Raw genomic sequence first — 16,471 nt, 5'->3', positions numbered from 1 at the left:
CAACGGCCGGCTGGGGAACTCTTAGTTTTCCCGCACGTTGCCGCCGCCTATATGGAATCGTAAAAAAACCAGCGCGACTCATCATCATAGTTTAATGCCGGTGAAAAGACTTCAAACTGTCGTTGAAACCAACGAAAAAAATGAGAGAATCAAGAATAATTCAAAATTTCCATCATAAAGCTTTTTCGTGCAATTTCAACTTTGCCGGAATTAGAGGACATGGAATGTTTTTATTATACCGAGTTATGGTAAAATATTAAGCCTTGGGTATTTAATAAATATGAATAAAAGCAAGATGGATTTGTATTGTTTGAATAAAATGCTGAACTAAATGCTAATGCTAAAACATTGTGCCGATGAAATTATTAATATAGTGTACGGTAGTGACAGCCGTCATAACATACTGATTTTGAGATAGGGTCCTAAGGAGAAAGATGAAGTATTTTTGTTCCAACAAATTTCCATTGACTGAGTGCTCTGTCGACCTGTGGTCCATTTGAAATGATTATATGAGATGTCTATGTTAAACTGTTATTACCAACCGAATGACCTTCTGATGTCAATACTAAACGAAACTAACTAACGTTGTCAACAACTAACGAAATTAAACAATGCAGTTGAAAAATAAGAGACCTGAATATATAATAAGAAACAAAGATCTCAGTTGGCTATAATGCGAATAATATAAAATTTTGAAACGTCAAAGGGAAAATATGAGCGCATCGACATTTTGACTTTGTTCATTTCAAATAAAATTTATAAATGTGAAAAATTTATCAGGGGTATGCTTTAAATTTTTTTATTTAAATATCACAACATTTAGATACTTATCCATATATGTTTTAGCCCATGTTTTTATAAAATTTCAATCTCCGCTTGTGATGAACAATCAGATCAAGAAAATCGGGCAGGATGGATAAAAAATCTGAAAATATCAACACTTCAAATTTTGTATCTCAGGACTATGAGCCCTATTTCGTGATACGACCACCGATATTAGGAGCTCTGATAATGAAGTTTCTACTCTGGTGCAGACTCATTCATTTTCTATAACCAACATCAATAGAAAAATCCAAAAAAATATTTAAAATAATGCCGGATGCTTTGGATGTGTTATTTTTTATTATCGGAGGATTGCTGAGAGTAAATCAAGGCATGATTGTCACCTTATTTTGCCTGCTGGTAACATTCTGGCCCAGAGATGAGTCTATATAAAAGGATTAATGATTAATATTGGTTAAATGTAAAAATCGGTTTGTGTTTTGAGAAAATAATAGAATGGATTAAATAGTCAGGTATTAAAAATTGTGATTTATTTACTTAACAATTAGACAACAATTAGGTAATAATTCTTATAGTCTTATGAGGTGATAATAAATTTAAGGTTTGTTCTTATGTAGTATTCTTAGCACAGTTTTTGGTACCAAGGTAGGAGCATAACACAGCGTTGCCATAACAACGCTATGTTATGGCCCATTTTACCGGAGATCTAGCCTCTTAGTTTCATGTCCAAACAGCAATTTTAATTCCACCATCGACTTAATAAATCTCTTCCACTCGCTACTCTATATAGCCCTGGTATCTTTTGTAGCGTTTCTATTTTGAATAGTTCGCGCTTTTTCATTAGTGAACAAAAGAGCGCGGCAGCCTGTATTGAAGAACACCCGTGCAATATACATTATCCACCTCATGGCCCAGAGAAGAACCTTATATAGCACTCTATACCTATATACTAAAGTCATTCGGATAAATGAGACGACGAAACATAATACGTTATTAATGATTCCGTAAGCTAGATTAATTATGTTGTCAAACAATTTATAATATTGTTAGATTGCAGATTTATAACTTTAAAGCTACCAGTAATGTGTGCGTGACTAGTTATCAAAAGAATATTTCTTACATACAAACAATTAATCTCGCCTTCGTCTCGGCATCGTAAAAGAGTTTCAGATTCAAAAGGAAAGGATTCTGAGTATGATTTAATAATATGCTATGAATATTTTTAGTATTATGTAGTTCATATAATGTGATGCCTTATATAGTACCCGTAAATGGAAAATGATGGCATTGAATCGCGTTGAGTAAGTCAGCTATTATTAGAGTTTTAATACTGGTTATGTGTATTATATATATATATATATATATATATATATATATATATATATATTTGTAATATTTTTGCAGCCCAAGATTAAATAACTTTAATAATTTTCTTTCCCCTTTAGTTTCTCACTACTCTCTCCCATTCCTTCATTACACGTGTGTGACTACACTGCGTTGTAACCTTGATTAGTGTCGACAATGCATTGCTATCAATAACATTAAATTTAGGAGGGCAATATGTGCTCCTTCTATTTCTCGTTTGTTATTATAATAGTATTTTATTATTTTACACAAATTTAGTGTCAATCAATTTTACATCATAATTAATTTTTTCTGTTGTTGTTCCTGGTTTGGCATGTATAATTTCCTCCTTTTTATATATTTATATTTATCATCAACTTTGTATTTATGTTATATGTTTTTTAGATTACTGAATGACACACATCAAGTGTCGAAACGTTTAATGGAATAATAATTTGTTATTTAACTTTTTTTTAATTCGACGGTTGGGCTGCAAAAATATTACAAATATGTATCAACGTCGACAAAACTATCATCTAGATATATATATATATATATATATATATATATATATATATATATTTCTATCGATTTCTATTTTCTGCACTCTTTGCTTCGTATCTCCGAAACGGCTGGACCAACTTCTGCATAAACCTAATCAGCACGTCTCCCTCTCTACAGGAATCGATTGCCTTTTGGATCATCCATGACCGTTGAAAAAATGTACCCACAAATACACACACATGCATTTTTACTAAGGAATGCCAAAATGCTCAGAATCCTTTGAAACGTAAATATATGCAAAAGTTTTAAAATTCGATTTTTGGACAATTACAATAACTTACCCTGCGGAAAGTTAATAAATTTCTATGTTACTAATTAGATCATTTATGTTTTCCTCTCATCCATAGTCTCTTAAATCACAAAGCAACATTTATTACCCCGAGGGCAAACAACCATAACTAATACGTGGGGCTACTAGAATCAATTGTTAAAAGACATCAGATCTTCTGTTGTTCGAGGGTACAAATAATGCCCTCGTATGTATGCCCGGCAGCGTTGAACGAATATTTAAATTTTCCCGTTTTCCCCGAGTAGGGAAACTCGCATTCCCGCAGAGATATCAACCTATAAAATAAAGCGTGTTGAAAATTCAATAAAAATATCATGATATTTCTCTTTTTACCTCGAAACATACAATGCCATAGAGATCGTCCGCGGGGGTTTGGGGCGCATATGCGTGCCCATTTCGATACATTCGGGGTGAAATGTATAATTCAAAAATTTAGAAATAATTTTTGGTAAAGTTAATATAATTTACTACTTGGGAACTAATTTGGTCAAGCTTAGTATATAACTATTGATGATGGCATTGTTAACCATAATTAAGCATTAGAGTAACTACAGTATCTGCAATCAATAAAATTGATCAGATGCTTCATATTCTAAAAAACTCAATTTCTATTTTTTACACTCTTGGCTTTGTACCTCCGAAATGGCTAGGCAGACTTTTCCCAAAAACCGATCAGCGTTTCCCTATCTATCGAGTCTGGATCTGGTGACAGTTTTTGACCACTAAATGGTAATTTATTTTAAATTTCTGCATATCAAAAATAGCTTGACCTATCTTTGCAAAAATGTTACCAATTACTCCATCATCACCAGTAAAATGTTGTTTGAATCATTCTAAACAAAGGCTATGGTCTCTCAAAAACTGCTTTGCACTTTTTGCTCTGTACCTCCCAAACAGCTGGACATGCCTGTGCCAAAAACTAATCAGCACGTTTTCCTTCAATACGAGTGGAAGCATTTTCAATTATTCAAATAAATGCTGTTACCTAAGAAACTGATATTTTGTGCACTTTTTATCCTGTACCTCCCGAAACGACTGGACTTGCCCTTGCCAAAAACTAAAAGTTTTGACTTAATAGTATGCAAAATGCCGTTTTTTTAAAACTATTTTTTTAATAATAAATGTTCCTGTTTTATATTTATTTCAATACCATACAATATGTTCTATCATATCCCACAGACTGTACCATCTCCAATTCATATTCTGTGTGAGTTTTGCCTGCTCAGCCGATAAAGTAGTAAATCTTTTATATGTGTAAAATATGGAACTTAAATCCAATACTAGCTACGAACACTTTTTGAATATTTAAATATATTCGGCCAGAAGAACGGCGATATACATTATTTCACTTACTATTGCATAAAACATGCACAAGATATTGAGGAATCATTTAGAAGACTTTATGGTGTTGAAGAAATATTTAATCCAATAAACTTTGTTAACTATTCAGCACTAATTAAATTTACCTACTAATATTTAATCCAGTTATAAATTTAAATTCCAATTACACACATTCGCAATCATTTATCCTCGTAAATTCGATTCCTCGAATTGAAATATGCATATTTGTCGTGATCATAATGATATACCTAATTACGAATACTCTTTTACCATAGTTTCGGTATTGCTATAAATAATTTAATTATTATAATGGAAAACAATAAACTGAATTTCAATTACTCGACATGAGTACATTTGCATTCCTATATGCCGATTGATATATTTCTCTCTATTGATATTTTAATGGATACGAGTGTAATATTCCGAGTGGCAAAAATCAAAACAGCGTTTATCGGGGCTGTTTTGTATTTTGATATATTGATGGAAAATGAATAGTGATGAGCAGGATATAATATTGTCAGGGTTCGACTAAAATTCGATACTATTTTTTTTGTTTGAACATTTGCGATGGGCCTTCTTTTCAACAATGTCTTATTGTAGAAAACAAACAAAGCGATTTGAATTTTTTTACAAATTTCAAAATTACCAATATTTTAATAATGTCTCATTTTAGACATCCCAATGTCCAAGTTAGCAAATTCCCTTCTTAGAAAACATCCAAATGGTTGCCCTAACCATATTTAATACATTTTTATATTTATATTTTTTTGGAACTAACAATAAATTCTTGATTTGATGCATCAACGTCAAGAAAAGGCTATTTTTACTTGTAAATTTATTTTAGATCAATTTTTTCAAGTGAAAACCAATATCACTACTACTTGATTAGGGCCAACGTTCTTACAACAGTGTCGCAATGAAGTCTTTCTAAATAATATAATTTAAATAATGTTAGTAATAGAAATGAACTGAAAAAGTACATTATTTAAAGACCTAATATAATAATTTGTTAGAATACCGTTTATTCATTTATAACCTATATTTTTACTTTGGGTTTCGAATTCTGTAGCTTCAGAGTAATTTTGCCAATGTTCTTAATGAAAGATAAAGCTGAATTTAATGCCAAGTCATATGAGTTTTACCTGAAATCAAATCTGTGCAAAATCAAGCAAAAAGTTCGTTTGAATGCGTATTTTAAAATCGCTCAACTGCATGCCGCACTAATAGTTACGTTTCGGTCAAAACTCAAATGTGACGTCCATAGGTACATACGATATATATATATATATATATATATATATATATATATATATTGCATCAGATGCAAACTGGCTGTTATAATTGAAAAATTAGCTGCAATAACTGTCATTCTGTGAGTTTTTTATTGCCTTTATCTGAAAAGTTAAAAGCCTGGTGGGTGGCGGGCTTGGAAACGCAATAAATTAATGCAAATTTGATGTCGCATTTAATACGGACGCTACGTCATGGTAACATGGCCGACGTTTTTGCAGTTTGCAAAAAGCAAAATGCATCCAACGAATGATTAAATACCAAAAATTCAATTAAGATCACTATCCAAAATGAATGTTGGGAAATATCATGGCGATAGCGCGAAAGACCGACCGCGCGTCCGATTCGATTGGCTGAAAAACAAACGCGTTAAATTTTATTAGTCACGATTATAAAAGAGATGTATGGGTAGGAAATACTATACAAATGATTGAAAATTGATTATGGAATATATCTTTATTAGAACTACTATAAACTATTGTGATCAAATAATTTTTTTTTAAGTAGATGGGACACAAAAGTCTAATTTGAATTCAAGAAATTATATTATCCAAACCAAATGAACTACATCAAAACACATAATGCATATCAAACAAACAACTATAGTACTATGATCAGTAAAATTCCCACTTGATTTATAACTAAAAATGTGATTTTTTACCATTTTCATATAAAAGCGAGCTTCATCCAATCATGTGGTTATATTGGCAATATTGGCCCAATATTCAAACATTAAAAAATAATATTAAATAATATAAAATAATATTGAATCTTTTAAGTATAAAATAAATTATATAATAGATGCATTCGAGCTATAAAAACGTATCGAATAGAGATTCATAAATCTTAGTCTCCTGAGAGACTAAGAATTTTCTTAGTCTCCTGAGAGAGTAGAGAATGAATTCGCACAATCAGTTCAATTTAAAACAGAGAAAAATTTTATAATCTCATTTTACACAGTACAGTTTCAAAATCTAAAACAGTATGTATTTATTCCTATGTCGTGTTCCTATTGTCATCTGCGTTAAAAATACATGTCTCACATTTTGTATGTTTTTCTGTGATAAACAGGGCGTATAATATATACGTCCCCTTATTCTTTTGTCTACGACAATGAAATATATGGAAAGAATAACAAATCAAACAGCATAAAACTTATTTTTCTTACATTCGCTTCTTGTATATCTATTTTTATTGGATTTGTTTAGGGCTGAGGATTTTCAATTCGTGGAAGATAACTTATTGATGTTTAGCATCTTTTTGATAGATAGATAATATATTGTGGAATTTTTAGAAATATGTTTTCAACTTGTATATTTTCACCCTGACCTATGTTAAACTATTATTTTACACCAAGAAAATATCATTGCCAAGTATTGTCTGGGTAATATTTTTTTGTATTGTTTTGTATTTGTGCAATATAAATGATAGTTTTTAGAAAATCATAACTTACATATATTATACATATATATTTAAAAAAAATCTCTCGAAGATAATACTACCACAAGTATCTACCATATTCCCTTTTTTTTACCTGCGTGTAAGATTCTCTAATAAGTGGCTTCTAAAATAATTGAATATTACCATGATCATCTGACGTTTCTGTGAAGCAAAATTTAATCAATATCTTCAAAAATTCCCAATATCAAGAAATCAAACGACCAAGCATTCCTAAGTCCAAACTTCCTCAATATATCCCTAATCATTATTATTGACTGAACACGATGCAATCTGCTCCTCCCCAGCCCTGTTTAGCTGCAAGCTCGGAAAGCTCGAAAGCTCGTAAACGAAAACTTTGACAAGAAATCAAATATCCGCGGCTTCCATAGAAATTTTAGCCCCGAGAAGGATAGTAGCTGTTAGATGACCGGGGTCATTGCATATCACGTCATATCCGACAATATTTCCACACATGCCTCAGGAATAAAACCAATCGATATTGGACCAAGATATTCATTTGGGAGAATAGTAATAGAATATGAAGTGCTGGACAACTTTTATAGATTGATATTGCTTCTTGCATTTATATTACTATTTATTACATAACGCTTTGTTATGTTTGTTTTTGGTAGTGAAAATTGCAAAAATGTCTATTTAATTGCTTTATGATCAGGTGTTTTACACATAAAACTGTGTGTTATAAATGTGCAACACAAAGATGCAGTTCTCACAACATTTTTTCTTGCTTTGCTCATATGAAATTACATCTGATCGCACAGCCAATAGTTAGCATTTTCACAGTTTTTACTACCAAGAAATAAGCAGAACATTGCGCTCTTATAACAACGCTATGTTATCGACTGTGTTACTACAGAATTGGCCTATTAAAACGGTACAAAAAATTCTAGCAATTTGCCTTAGGGTACAACGTCATGCACCATTTCGTTTATTATTTCTACTTATAATTTAGTGAAAAATTTACAGAAATTCACAATCTCGATATCGAAGCATATGGGGTTGCGAAGAAAGCTCAGGCGGCAATTAACAAAATCGGTGCACCCTCATTATCCCGACCGCGAAACGTGCCTTGCATGGATTCCTGCAACTCTAATTTTCAACGTGTTACATATTGTGCACGAATCAGGCTCGAATTTGAGATAAAATATCACAAATAACTGAGAATCGCTATAATATACTTAGTTATTACTGGTAATTGCCTGTAGTAATTCACTTCACTCCAATAGTTTCATATTTTATTAATTTTAAATAAATACTCTCTAACTAAAAATGCTTACCTAATGGAGAAATTCACCTAGATGGTTTCTTCAAATAAAAAATTGTCGTTTTACTTGGAGTAGTTTTAGGTAATTCTCCCGTTTGTTAAAGGTTAAAATTGAATTTTGGATTATCATTCACGGGTAATTCAGATCTTTATATCATGAGTCTATTCCCCAAGTATTGTATTACTAAATGATTCGATTTCCTCCCTGTATTTTCCGCGGTGGAGGCTTCTAATGCGATTTCTCTCCCGAGACGAGCGATCATTAATACCTCACAAGAAACAAGATGGCTCCCGCAGAACATGCCGCGTCGCGACGCTTTCCAAGGGAATTTATAGGCAACTCGACATGTACGATTTTTTGCACTAATTTACTAAAACTTTACTAAAACTAGATTTTTGTGTTCTTTTTTTTTCATCTTTGAATTATAAAGAATAATAGTCTTGTAAATAAGGTCTCCATTATGAACGGAGAATTTAGATTTTGTCTTAATCATCATACATTTAAAATTAATATTTCATGACTTTTCTTATAAGCATCATGGCAGTTTTGCGAAGAAAATGCTTTGAGCATTGCTGAATCACTGGCTTAACATTAAAACAATAGGTTTGTCCATTATTTTGACTACATCCATTTATAAATTTTTGTTGCTACGTTATGTATGCATATTGAATCTCATTACATAATTTTTACATCCTAAGTATTGACCTGATGACATAAATCTACCGGCAAATTTTTGTACAAGCTTATAATAGCTAATCCACGAATATAAATTTATAACTCATGTACTAACCTACTCATTTTTTTGTAAGAATTAGTTTAACAAATAAAAAAATTGCAGAAAATTGTCTTAAATTTGAGTATAAGCAAGAGATACAGCTTATTCAAAAATAGGCCAGGTTTATCAATTTAAATCTAACACTAAATAGCATAATTCGTCTATTGATCGTTTACTAGTCCATCAGTAATGGTTGTTATGATGGTTTATGTATTAAAATTTGTTTTAAAATAAATTTTAAAGTTAATTGAACTCATACAAATACGTCAAATAACAAACCAATAAGTTGAAACAAAATTTTGGGCCACTTTTTTTGAAACAACTGAACTGAACAAAATTAACGCGTCATACAAAATTAATATCATTTATGTTTGAAATTTTAGTTAAATAAATTACGTATGTTGTGTCACACTATTATATCATTTAATTACTTTTTTCATTACCAAATAATTTATATAACCATCAAAATTCTATATTATATCTGGTTTCGTGCACCCACGCTAACAAATGTCCTGAAAAGCTCTTGTCAGATCTTCGTCGTGTTCGATGTCATTAATAAAGTATTATTAATTAATTATAATGCGCTACAGAGGAGCTCGTAATTAAATAAATGTTTATTGGATAATTAATATTCGAACAACGCGGCTGCTGGATAGATACTCGCGTTTAATACTGATGGCAGGATTTTGACGTCATATTAGAAGGATACTTGGAGCTGAGGGATTATGCATTATGGGATGGTAAACATTGAACACTCTCTTAGGTAGAATAATATGGTTGGGAATTTGAGGGATAAATATAGCTATGACTGTTTTTTAAATCACATGCTTATACAAAATGTAGACATATATTAATAATATAATATTTTTGTCATTTTTTTACTAATATTCTTTCTTTTATTCCAGGTGTGGTTCCAAAACAGGCGAACAAAATGGCGCAAAAAGCACGCTGCCGAAATGGCAACCGCAAAACGCAAGCAAGAAGAATTGGGCGACGACCTAGGAAGCAACGACCTAGGCGGCCAAGGTGGCGACCTCGGTGGCTCCCAAAACGGCTCCGAAGACTTATCACATGGGCATCCTTCTTTAACCCACTTGCATCACTCCGCCTCGCATTTGCATCACTTGCACCATTCAGATCACCACAGGCGAAATGATGATGATGACGAGGATGATGATGATGATGATGAGAACGACAATCGTGAGACGGCTGCCAAAAGGCTGAGGCGCGAACTTAGTGAAGCAGGGAGGGGTTTACTTGGACAATAAATAAATAAATAGGTTTTTAGTTGTGCAGTGTATAAACTTATATGTAAATTAGATAATGTGAAGGAAATTTTGCTATTTGAGGGAAAGGATGAGAAGATAGGAAAAAGAAGTATAGAATATTGAAAGTGATCAAGGTTTCTGGATACTGTCTCTAGAGTCTATCTGTTACAAAATGTTATCCCAAGATTTTAAGTGAAAATGTGATTTTGAAGATTTTGATCAAATTGGACTTAGATGGCAGGAACAAACTAGGTGCTGATGTAATTTAACCCATATTAGTCCATGACACTTAAAAGTTTCTCGGATTTTTTATTTTTAAAGGAGATTCTATTACATTCTGGATTCTATCTCAAATTGTACTAAATTGTATTTCAAGAATTCAAGTGAAAATGTGGTTTTGAAGATCTTGATCAAGTGGGAGGATTAATATTGGACTGTTTGAACCAATATTAGCCTATGACCAAACAATTTCAAAGATCTTCAATTTTTTATGATATGATAATTCGTTGATTTTTTATGTAATGAGAACTATTTATTTATTATTCATTAGTCTTGTGACTTGATGACTCATAAAAATACGCCTTATATTCTTTACCAATTTCTCAAATACTGCGTTCATGTTTGTCATATAATGAAGATAATGTTTAGAGTAATTTACTACTTTTCGAAGATTTGCCAAGTTGACCTTAATGCTAGGGTTTTTGATCATTTGGAAAGCTTGTAAATCACTTAGTTATGAGTTACATCAAGACTAATAAATAAATTTATAATGAATTTATCCTCTAAGTCTAAAATTAGTACCTACTCGTGGTACTAGTATGGGTTAAGATTAAAAATCATCGAAAACATTTTCCTGGACCAAGCTGATCTCAACATATTTTGGGAAAATTAAGAATGAAACGTGTCGAATAGCAAAATATAAAAAATACCAATATTTTATATTAAAAAATAACGAACTCGCAGTGAATTGTGATGGAATGAATCTCGTGTAATATATGGTTGTACATTTAATCTCTTTGATTGCAAAAATCGCTTAATTATAAAAAAAGTTATAAATATTATAGAACAAGTAAGTTATAATTTTGTTAAATACTAGAATAATCGATGTAATATATAATAATAATATTATAAACGATGTATAATTAATTATTAAATAATTCAGAACAGGTTGTATTAAGGTATATATGTATATGCCAGAAAATGTTTCGAATTTATTTTAAAAAGTGATAAAACACTAATTGTAAAAAATATTGTAGTGATAGGGGTAAGATATTAAAATAATATATATAATGTTTGACTAGAGCCAGATTTATGGAATATTGCTTAATGCAATATAACTATAAAGAACCAGTGATATAAAAGATTTATTAATTTTAATTTTTGTATTTATTTATAACAAAATTCGTACAAATTGGATAAATTTGAATAGTTGCGAGTTATTTTTGTCGTGTGATATAGTTGTGGATCTTGGTGAACAATATTTTAAAATAAGATATCCGTATTTATTTTTAAATTATCCGCCTAATTAAGAAAACTTAATTAGAGAGCTACAACAATTTTTCACAAATATAGCAATTTTTGTAAAATTTTCATTATAAAATGCTGATAATATTTTCTCGGAAGATTTTTCAAATTCTGAAACTGCTCAATATCAATAATATATAAAATTCTAATGTTTTTTTCAAATAATAAGGTATCCAGATATCTTAACTCTTGAAAAACGCATTTATTTATTAGTTTAATAAATTGAAGTTTTAGAGATTTAGCTTTAAAAATTTGTTCACCAAGATTTACTGAATAATTATTATTTGAATTAAAAATACATTCCATATTTAGTAATTTAAAATAAATCTCATCGATCATTTTTTATATCAAGGCATCATCGTTTAATTTTAATTTGGTTTTAAACTGCTAAACAATTTTTTAAACTGTATTTAAGATTTAAATGTCACAATATATTTGTAGTGTCCAGTGCAATCATAGGCTAAAATAACAAAAATAATTTAAATTTTATCAAAGGATTCATTTTTAATAAAAATTTTATTCATAACTGTATTATCTTATTTATATCAGGACAAAGTGTTTGGTTATGAAATTTGATATAAATTGTTCCGTTACTTGTAAATATTTTTTACATTATTAAAGATAATTAAATGTTTCACAATCTATGATAAAATTTAAATAAATTGTCACAAAATTGTTGCATGTAGTTCATATACATACATAAAACCGATATGTAACTATAATAAACACTAATTAATATTTATAATATATGACACAGAAATAAATATGTTAAATAAAAACTTGTGTAATTATTTTATCAACAGAATTTATTTCTTATTTTTACGAGAGAAGCTTATATTTTTGGCTAAAAATCCGACTTGCTGGAAAAAAATTTGGAACGTGGGTACAGGACGTCTGTCGGGTCATCTAGTATATATATATATATATATATATATATATATAGTATGTCTTTTATCTCCTCTCGGCGCCTTTCTCTTCTTCGCGGTTTCTCAGGTTGCCATGGCGACAAATTGATACCGGAGAGGAACGCCCGTATCACAATTCTTAACCTTGATTCTGCCTATCACCTTTCTTTGCTTCTTAATGGACCATTTTATAAGGCGAACGGTGGTCGAGGATAATCTGATTGGTTTGAGAAATATAGCTTTGCTTATATATGGTCATAATTTTATAACCTTATTCTCGGCTTTACGACAATATTTGTAGCACCTATATAATATTAGATTAGATTTATAAGTAACTTTATTAAAAGTTAATAATATTCAGATTAGTTATAAGTTTTAAAAGAATATTGAATCTGTTTTTACTAGTTTCATGTTTACTTCATCATATTCATCAAAGGATAATCTAAAAAAGTATTTCTATTTTTTCTATCATCAGTCACTTGAAATTTCATTAATCAGACTAATGAAAAGAGCTTGAAATATTTGAATGGACAATATTTATTAAAACTTTATTAAAAGAGCACCGTAAAATATCGAATTTTGTAAGGGATATCACCCTTAGTTGAGTTTAATTCAGCATGAACCGAACTAATCATATTAGGGCGTATGAACTTCGTTGTCCCGAATCAAGTGACAACTGTTTGTAAGTGCATTCTAATTGAATTAAAACAACCCCTAAGTAGGATTGATTTAGAAAACAAATTTAATTCTGGAGTTCTCGGTTGTTTTTTAACTAAATTTCACAACATTAAAAGATGATTAAATGTTGTGTAAGATGAAGATTTTTAAGCCAGCTTTATATCTTGGTTTTCTCTAACTTTGGAACCACAGGGCTCCAGATATGATACTCACATCGGACTGCCTGTTATCAAGTAGTATTGATATCAACTTTCACTTAAAAATATAGATCATTTGTTTTCAAGTGCATAAACATTCTTAGTGCATGGTAGGATGATGATTTTTAAGCCAACTTTGTATCTTGCTTTTTTTTCGGCATTGGAACCATAAGGCTCCAGGTACGATAGTCACATCGGACTACCCGTTATCAAGCAGTTAATTAATTTTTACTTAAAAATATAAATCCTTTGTTTTCCAACTTTATATCCTGGTTTTCTTCAGCCCTGGAACCATAGGGCTCCAAGCGCGATACGCACATCTAACTACCAGTTATCAAGCAGTATTGATATCCGTTTCACTCAAAATTAAGAATTCAAATTTGTTTTTAAGTGCGCTTTTCACCACTAATGGTGCATCAAATCAAAGTCAGTATTGGAAAAGCCCTAAAATTTAAATTGTATCAAATACAGATAGGCCAACCGTAGGATTGCCTTCTAAAAAGCACGGTTGTTAAGGTTTATTACAACTGGTCAATGTTGATCTCTGATACCAGTTCAAAAAATAAGAAAAAAATATATATATTTTCATTACTTACTCAGTGAAGCCTTATAAAATCCTGCCATTATCCTTCTGTTTTTACAACCCATATAATAAGACATAATCCATTTAATATGATAACGCATTATTCAGGATAATACAATGTATTTCAACATTCATTATATCTTATATGTCATCATAAAACAAAACTTTATCGTTTTCTCAGAGAGCACAATAAATGGACATTGTCAAAGTTGATTAAGTTTGTGTTTTGAATGTTTCTTCTTCGTCTATAAACGTTTAGGTTGTAAAGTACAAAGTTGCCTCACCTATAGAACTTTAGAAATATTTTATTATATGTACCTATAAAATAATATAAAATAAAATTTATGGAAAAAGTAGTGTCGAATCGGATGTAAATCTCGATACTTAATAGTTTATTGGTTTTGGAATTGTTCGTTTATGACACGTGGTGTAAAGGAAACATACTAATTTGCATGTAATTGGCTGATTATTGGAAAGACTTATTATTTTCGATCAAAATTTGTTGCATTCAAATTTAACATATATCAGCATTTCGAATTGATATTTCTAGAACTGTCACCTGTCAGAAGTATTGCATTTAGAATTGAATCTCTGATTGAGCAGAATTTAAAATAAGCCAGCATTTATGCAATACTCTAAATATCTCTAAAAATTCGCGCATTTTTATAAAAATATTTATACTGATTAGTGCCATCATAAAACAAGCATTCATAATAATAAAATTTGAATTGCATTTAATTTAATCAGTAATAAAATAAAAAAGGCTCACTTCCACTTCAAGTAAATTTTTCAGTCAAACAGATTAATGTTTATATAGCCTAATAATGTAATTATCCATTTCCTATCAAAACTAATAAAAAAACGTATCGATTATAAACTACTCTATTGACAAAAAACCTTAGAAATTTATAACATCATTAAAAATGAGAAGTTTTAAAATGCCCACGCTCTAATGATCCGAAATCAGTTTACAACATCAGTTCCACTTCAATAAAATATAAATTATTGATAGCATTAAACTATTATATAGTAGGTCGTAAATAAGTTAAAATTTGAATCCGATAATATAAAACTACAGTAAGCTATGAATGATTATCTCTTTATTGCACAACTTTATTTTCTGAAGTCATTATCTGCTGTTATATTGTCAGAAGATTTTTGACGCCTGTGGCTATCTTGTTAATAATGATCAGAGAAATTCTTGTTTGGACACTGATTTAGATCATTTGTATAAAAAATGGTTTATTGCAAACTGTTTTGATTAAACAACTAATCAGATCAAACAATAATTATAATCGTTAGGAAACGGTCAGTATGAAAATTGGTGGTCAGATTCGGTATGTCATTGCCGATCAAATATTATTTGATAAACTGAGGAACTTAGTTGATAAAATTGCAACAAGATAACTATTATTGGTTTAAGAGAAAGCGTTTTTGAAGTAATAATGGATAAATACAATATTCTATTCTTCCAAAGATTCAGAACTACAAGTAGTATGAAATTTCCAATACCATCATATGCTTCACCATTGTTACTACCATCTCCAATTATCCTGAATCATGCAATAAATTCCAATTAAAATTTAGATAGTTGTCATATATATAAGGATATTATCCAGGGTTACCTGGTGTAAAATCAGATCTCGTGTGTCCACACCGTTCTATTACAAGGGAATTAAATGGCATCGCTTAATTACATTACTACGACCCTGCTCTCTCTCAATATCATTTATTCGGAGAGAGCATCGGAGATGTTTGTTGGAAGGACTTTGGTAGGAAGACAGGGCTGAAATAGGGAATTGGTAATAATAATGATTAGTTTTTGAAATAAACTAAAAAATCTATGCAGTGCAGAATGATGTGCAATGTGTAAACTATTTGTGGAAAATAACTGGCAGATTTGGCAAATTAAGAATTTGAATAAACTGGAGAAGTCCCTAACATTGCAAGGTCGTACAACAACTCTGTATACTTGTTCTTCATGTAACTAGTATTTTGTAGTTAGTTTTAATGTCTTCTAAATGTTTTATCTTATTTGTGGCAAGCGTGATAACCCCCTGTGCATATTTGATGTTTAAAATATCTAAAAACTGTGTAAGAAATTATTTAACTAAGCTCAATAATTATTGATCATTATTCATTATTACAACGCATTATCTATTATCTATTAAGTTTATCTATTAGATAATATCTATTTAGTTTACTCT

The 16,471-nt window shown here is 30.4% G+C and overlaps 1 protein-coding gene across 3 annotated transcripts in view; it reads left to right on the top strand.

Moving 5' to 3' along the window:
* Positions 1-10,616, top strand: part of LOC113382943 (homeobox protein Nkx-6.2) — a 180,987-nt gene extending 170,371 nt beyond the window's left edge. For all 3 annotated transcript variants that reach the window (XM_026621200.1, XM_026621199.1, XM_026621201.1), the window contains one exon: positions 10,015-10,616. In XM_026621200.1, the coding sequence (XP_026476985.1) occupies positions 10,015-10,377 (363 nt within the window). In that variant the 3' untranslated portion in view covers positions 10,378-10,616. The remainder of the gene's footprint in view (positions 1-10,014) is intronic.
* The last annotated feature ends 5,855 nt before the right edge of the window (positions 10,617-16,471 follow it).

The sequence above is a fragment of the Ctenocephalides felis genome, unplaced genomic scaffold (genome assembly GCF_003426905.1).
Source record: "Ctenocephalides felis isolate EL2017-DRISC unplaced genomic scaffold, ASM342690v1 CF-g0.4_SCAFFOLD_03570, whole genome shotgun sequence".
Lineage (NCBI taxonomy): Eukaryota > Metazoa > Arthropoda > Insecta > Siphonaptera > Pulicidae > Ctenocephalides > Ctenocephalides felis.
The sequence above is the reverse complement of the archived record's forward strand: the minus strand, read 5'-3'. Positions and strand labels throughout refer to the sequence as shown.